At 35.5% G+C, this 7,276-nt stretch overlaps 1 protein-coding gene across 1 annotated transcript; it reads right to left on the reverse strand.

Moving 5' to 3' along the window:
- Positions 1 to 442: 442 nt before the first annotated feature.
- LOC137712672 (vacuolar protein sorting-associated protein 29-like) lies at positions 443 to 2,955 on the reverse strand. Its single transcript, XM_068451799.1, has 4 exons — positions 2,843 to 2,955; positions 2,498 to 2,672; positions 1,724 to 1,861; positions 443 to 985 (listed from the first exon to the last, which is right to left on the reverse strand). The coding sequence occupies exons 2-4, from the start codon at positions 2,627 to 2,629 to the stop codon at positions 680 to 682; spliced, it is 576 nt and encodes a 191-aa protein (XP_068307900.1). The 5' UTR covers positions 2,630 to 2,672; positions 2,843 to 2,955; the 3' UTR covers positions 443 to 679.
- Positions 2,956 to 7,276: the final 4,321 nt, after the last annotated feature.

A 7,276-nucleotide genomic window follows, 5' to 3' on the forward strand; every position in this document is an offset into this window, starting at 1 on the left:
ATAAAGGGTTTTTGGTATCCTTTATTGTCTATTCAATGTCCAATGTCCATCGAACTTGATATCTATCATTTATGATTAGACAATATTGTTAGTGATCGATTCAATTATGTTTTTTATTAGAAGTTTGTAATAGTTTCGTTTGTGGATTTATCATATTAAAAAAAATTGGGTTAACTACATTTTACACTCTCAAGGTTTGAGGTGATTTTTAAACTGGATCTTGAGGTTTCAATTTTCTCACATTGTCCCGGAAGGTTGTGAAACAGTATCAACTTAGACCTTTTGGATATTTGTACGTAAAATATCATTAAGTTGATGAGTTTACTTGTCAGTGCGGCAAAAATGTAGCTTACATGTCATCGCAATTACGAATTTCATGCTCACCATGTCATCAAATCTAATGAAGCTTGACCCATTTTGAAATGACACAAAACATGGAGGGTGTAAAATGTAGGTAGCCTTTTTAGGTTAAAATCTTGTTTATGTACCAGATTCTCATAAACAAGGATGTTTGTATCCCCAACGAGGTCTGGCATACAAGCAAACAAGTTACAAGTTTATCAAATCTTTGTTGGGAAAGCTCAATCACTATAAAACCAGAATTTGCACCATTTGACACAATTACAAACACAGAACACATATCCAAAGTCTACAACAAAACAGTACATGAAATTCGAGTTCAATGAGCGGAGTGGGTAGCGGCAGTTGTCTTCTTGAAATCAATCTTGTCAACCTTAACCTCTCCATCGATGAGTTCGTAGACATAAACAACCACACGAAGACCATCAATGTCCATGAGGACAAAGCTTGGGTTGACATCATAGGTGATGCTACTATAAGCGCCGCTGGCAGACCCTGGGTTTATAACGACACCTCCTTCATGTTTGTACGCTGTGAACTGATGGGTGTGGCCTGTCACAAGGATGTCTACATCCAACTGCCTCTGAAGCATGGCTAGTGAGTCTAGGTCTCCCCATGGAATAACCTACAGAACATCAAATCAAGTTACAACTTCATTATCGTTGGGTGAAATATGAAGATATGCAAGGAAAGGAAAAATTGACACAGCTTTCTCCGATGACATTCAAATTTAAAAAGAATGCGATATGCCAAATGTAAACACCATTGTAGTAGTGTATATAATTGCCTCATTCCAAATAACCGCATGAAATACTTCTATTCATCACAAAGGCACCAACTGTTTTGGCTACAAAAGGAAAAAGATATGGTAGTTGTACACCTATTTCTCTTCAAAAGAGGTACAAACTCAGAATCTTTCAGGAGCTGAAGTTACATTTTTCTACTCTTGATGGAACTTCTCTAGGTGGAATAAACAGATAAACTAATGCAATTTATCTCTTCGAAACGATCATAGAACACCTTTCAAGTATTACTTATTCTTATTTTTTCCTACGGCAAGAAAGAGTGATATGTTTCATGCTGAAGGCATTGTGAGTCACAAATGGGCACATGATGAAGTGACATCGTAAGCTTATATTATAACAGGAACCGTGTCCTGAGTTTAAGGGATTGGTAAATCAGCATAAGTATTTGATCCAAACAACCGGAAAAGACTTGGTGTAGAAGTAATATTAAAAATGACAGTTCATGGAGAAGTAATGTATCATCCGCTTGGTGACAGGTCAAATGCAATGTCTTGAGATATTAAACATACTTAGTTTAATATAGATAAATTAAGTGAAGAGATAATGAGGAAGCAAACCTGGTGGCCATGACACAGCCCTAGCTTGAACTGACCAATGGTTAGTGTTTTGGTCTCTGGGTATTTTGTCTCTTCATCATACTCACCTCGAGTAATATGCAAGTCGGGACAAAGTGTCTTCAAGTAGTCATGAACTTCCTGAAATTTAGTAGCAAATTCTCAGAAGTGGGATAATGTACGACCAAAATAATTGTGATCTTAAGAAACTTAATAATGTACAACCAAAATAGTAGTAGTGCTGCAGGAACTAAAAGTAGATTATTAGCCATTGCATGAGCCGTTACATACTTGGAGACCAAGCAGATACGATGACAAACATAAGACATATTAGAAATAACTGGCAAAGTAATAGATGTCAGAGTATATGTACAAATTAACGAAATGAAAGTTCTATCCAGAAATCTTAGCAATAGCAACAGGGTATATGCAGACATTAACCAATGAAGCAGTCGGTAACAAGAAATTCTTCGCGTTCAAAATAAATATACACATGGGTGGACGCACACTATTTCCTATAGTCAGTCGTATCCAAATGACATTGTTTTCAGGAAATCACTCTCAATCCAAGTCTATACAGCAACATGCGCAAAAGTTCGACAATAAGCCAAATTCATAATGCCTTTCCTATATGCAAGATATTACTTTCTGGGCAACCAAACAAGAGAAAACACAGCAAAAATAACCCAAAGATCACTTCGAAATGGGATCAAGACCCAATAGCCAAAATTGAAGAAAATCAATGAGGGATTCACAGAATCCCAGAAAGAAACATACTTTGATACAAAGATTTCCAGTGCAAATGATGTGCTGGATCTTGCCAGGAACAAGCATGGACTTGAACTTTGCAGGCAGATCAGGTGCCCTGTGGGGTATGTGCAAATCCCCCAAGGCCAACACCAACACCATCCTCACTCACTCTCGCCACTAATCAAAACCCACTTCACAAAACCTGCAGAAAACCCCCAAAAATTAAATATAAAATTAAAAACAAAAGGGTTTGCATATGAAATCACGAAATCCTTCTTGAAATTAACTAATTAATCAGTAATTAGCACAAACTAAATACAATTAAGTAATTGGGAATAAATTGAATGGGATTTAAGAGAATTGGGATCGTACCTGAGGAATTTTGGTTGATCTTGCAGAAAGCTTATGGCATGGAAATTGTAAAACCTCCTTCGTTGGTGATGTGCTCTCAAATTCTTCTTCTTCTTGGGGTACTGTCATTTTTGTCAACGGACGTTCATAAGGCCACGACGTCGTTTCGAGCCATAGAGCGGGATGCTCAGTTGGGCCTAAGATTTGAGCTTTCATTACAAAACCGAAACTCAAGTGCCCAACCCAATGAGCATATGAATGGCAAAGAAGCCCAACAATACAAGCCCCAGTCCCAAGGCTCCTTGCTTTTTTAAAATAAATAATGTTTTTTTCATATGCAACGGCAAGTGCGATGACGTTTTTGGGCTACAAAACGGCTGAAACATAATTAGGTATCAAATTCATTATATGTGTAAATTCAAACTTCAGACTTTTTATTGATCGAAAAAAAAACTTGAGATCTCGAGGTTGTTTGAGCCAAGTTGTAATTTGGGCGGACCAAGTTAATGGTATGACAAACTTGTCTTTATTTGAGCCAACCGAAGCAGGAGAAACAGAGACTACCACTAAACTGTAAAAATGGTGACCAATAAATCAATAAGTTTTGGTCAAACAGTATGAAATAAATTATGAATCTATTAATGGAGTTTGTGTGGCCTTACTTTTTTGCAATTTGGCTTTGTGTGATCCTTGTTATCGAATCTTTCACAATTGATCTATTGTGGCATATTCGAACTAATGTGGCTCTTGTGTGTTGGTTGTGGTGGCTATGTAGGGGATTTATAACTATTGTTTGACGTGTTTTGTTCTCTGCGGGTCAAAAATTTGGTCACTGCAGAACATGCACCTAATTGGCACCCTTCTTGTAACCATAGCTACCATATTGTATTTGTGTTTTCTATTAATGAATTATCGTTATCGCTTCGATTAAAAAAATGTATTTCAATATAATTAAAAGTATATTACACAAATAAGTTTACTAACGTTTCCTTATTGATTCTTACACACAACAAAAGTTATAACTGTGTTCTATGTTATAGGTCAAGAAAGGGTTGCTCATACCCTCGTATGAATTTGACAAAAACCGAAAAGGGATTCCATATCTAGGACCCTATATATAAAGCTAGCGTGGCCCGTTGACGTAGAATATATACTTTCTAAGCGTTTAGAGTTTAGCCGCAACTTCTACATATAGATGACGATGACGAATAATAATTGTATAGAGTTTGACAGTTGTAAACGACAACTTTCAACCCTTGATCGGTATTAAAAAAAAAAAAAAAAAACTTCGCATACATGGTTTCATCTCAGGCAAGAAAAGCATATACATGTATAATCTTTCAACTGACGCACATGATAGATAGCTCGTTTGGAAGTAATTTTAAAATGATTGAAAGCGTCACTTGATTTGTTACTAAGAATTGGTTCCACAAACGCATTCAGTAATTTTAAAAGCACTTCCAAGCAAGCTCAGAATCAGAATCATACTATAAGATCATATTTCAGAGCACATCATGCAGAGAATTGCGTGGTGATGGATATATATCATAATGTAACATGTAGGGTTTAGCGTTCAAATTGCACAATCACCACGGTTCATACATCCTAATTAATTTTAGCCTCTCCAAATATGAAGGGAAAACCAATCTATCATACATACGTGAAACACCTGAGCCAAAGCTCATGTGTAACAACTGGCCATATGCAAACTAATATTCCACCATGTTTTACAATGTATATTTCGTACGTTGTGACTTGTTTGGGACTTAACCTGAGTCACCGGCGTGATTAACGAACCATCAAGATCTATATTAATAAAGGATATTTACAAGCTATCGTACTACAACAACCAGCCAATGTTTGATTAATTTCTTTTATCATCGTTGTACTGTCACATAATATTATTGTTTCATTTATATTCTAAAGTCACGTAATATTATTGTTTTGTTTATTTTTTAAAGTATGTATATTGATTTATAACTGAAAACACACTCTATGTCCATCAATTATCATATCATTACTTTTATTATAACACATAAATTAATAATATTAGTAACCACTTTAGAGAGATTATTAATTTGTAGATGAGTGAGTAAAATACTGACACACTCAAATGGCATGAAACAAATCATTTAAGGTATATATGTCATTAGCCTTATGTGGTCTAGTGGAAAGCAAGCAAAGTTTGGAACCCTTTAACTTGAGTTTGAACTCTCACGGATACATTTCTTTGGATAATCAACTTTGCTTTTGCGTATCCTTTGACCTAAGAGCCAAAAGTACGTTCATGTCTCATGTAGTGTCACGGCTGTATAAGGAAGGGATTAGTTTATAATAAATGTATGGTGAGATACCTCTTATATATTAATGTATAATTGTTGTCATCACGACCTCCAAGCTTGTGGATACATGTTGGTTGAAGAAAGTTGAGGTTCCACCATTAAACCAATTGGCAATATGAGGAGTAACTCAACTTACTTATAAGCCCATGCAAGGCTCCTCTTCCCATCAATGTGAGATTCACTCTCAACGCACCCCCTCACGTGTGGCAAATTTTCAAGCCTAACACGTGGACAACACAAAAGGGTGACGTGAAGCGCATGTGACCGTTTGGCTTTACACTTGAGACAACCTGACTCTGATACCATGAAGAAAGTTGAGGTTCCATCATAAAACCAATTGGCAATACGGGGAGTAGCCCATCAAAATACCAACATTGGTCACGTCATTATTTGTTGTGATTTGGCTCATCAAAATACCAAGACTAATCAAGTTTAGGTTTCCAATTGGTGTTGAGAAAGGAGAAAAGGAATGTGCACAAGTTTCTCAGTAAGTCCAACCAATTTAGGGTTAAGAAATAAGTTAGCTTTTTCTATCCTAAAAGGATATAAGAATCCTATACTTGTAAGACATGTAACCATTAGTCTGTGTACTATAAATAGGCTTGTTTAGAGCTGTTTATTCATACGAACAACATAGACAATACAAGGATAAAGAGCCAAGAGAGAGAGATCTAAAGCAAGGTTTTGTGGGTTTAGCATAAGGGTTTTCAGTAAGTCCTTGTAACCAAATTGTTATTCTCCATAATGCTGGTGATTTCTCTAGAGAATCACACAAGGAGTAGCAAAGTTCACCAAACCTCACTATATTCTTTGTGTTTGTGTGTGGTGTTTTACTTTATTGTTCATAAATTATTTCGCTTAATCACATAGCATAATCATATTAGTTTGCATAACACTGGATACTATCAATGTAAAAGATCAAACTAAGAGGATTAAAATATAGATTATTACCCACACAAATTCAATAATGTAGCTCTCTCATTCTCTCTATCCCCCCCCCTCTCTCTCTCTCTCTCTCTCTCTCTCTCTCTCTCTAAACTAGCTACTTAGTTATTTTGGTTCCACGATGTATAAACAAGTTCTGGATATTGGATCAGTCCACACACACACACACACACACACACACACACACATATATATATATATATATATGTATGTATGTTATCTGGCTAGTGCATTGCCAGTACTATATCGTTAGTAGAAGAAAAAGTCAAATGTTGCTTGCTTATCTCTTGCAGCTTTTTTTACTTGTTTTCATGAGTGGATGGCCAGAAGTTGCACCCATACCCTGTTCCAATTTAAAAAAAAAAAAGGACTTAATTTACCATCCAATTTGCCTACGTATATATAGCTGCATAACATTTTCTATAAACTGGAAGAGTTCAGACTGGAAAATTGATTTTCAATTTTTTTCATGCACATTTATATTTAATTATAATTTTGAATTAGATAAAGTAAAGGAGAATCAAATGATATAAATAAATAAAATAAGCAAAAAAGAGAAAAATAGTATGCAAAAATGATTTTCCTTCAGAATATATTCAAACGATTTAGTTTATGTTTCTATTAATTAATTAGTTCGATTTTTTTTCTTCATTTTAAAAAGGAGGACAACTGTTGGCAAGTCAAAGTTATCCACCCTTTCTGGGGGCCGAAAAGACTCACAGAGGCATTTCAGTATCTCCCTGACCACAGTTAAGCAGACTCACCAGCACACCATATTCAAATGCTACTTTTTTTAGCTTATTAATTAGTTCGATTTCAAATGCTACTTTTTTTAGCTTATTGTCGAACTAAGAAGGCACACAACATACCATATTCCATTTCAGAATTGGACAAAAAAAAAAAAAAAAAAGGTGTGAAATATAGAGTGAGCATGCCTGCCAAGTAATATCCACATGAACTAGAAGATGAGAAACTCTAGATAAGAGAACTGATCAAGTCCATTTATTATATCAACTCCATAACACATTACTACAGCTTTGCAAAGGGATTTTCTAGACCATCATATAGTTCATAAATCTACTGAACAAAAACCCTAGAAAGATAGCTATGGCCCAGATCAGAGAAGAAAAACGATGCCTATTACATAAACTGGTGACAACGATACTCT

This window comes from Pyrus communis, chromosome 13, assembly GCF_963583255.1.
Source record: "Pyrus communis chromosome 13, drPyrComm1.1, whole genome shotgun sequence".
Classification (NCBI taxonomy): Eukaryota; Viridiplantae; Streptophyta; class Magnoliopsida; order Rosales; family Rosaceae; genus Pyrus; species Pyrus communis.

Bases quoted from the DNA above. Each gene is read 5' to 3' on its own strand.
- LOC137712672 (XM_068451799.1), bottom strand. From the start codon at position 2,629: ATGGTGTTGGTGTTGGCCTTGGGGGATTTGCACATACCCCACAGGGCA. The intron at 1,862-2,497 runs GTATGTTTCTTT...ACTAAATTTCAG, and splicing joins CTGGAAATCTTTGTATCAAA to GAAGTTCATGACTACTTGAA. The intron at 986-1,723 runs GTTTGCTTCCTC...GATGTTCTGTAG, and splicing joins GGCTGTGTCATGGCCACCAG to GTTATTCCATGGGGAGACCT.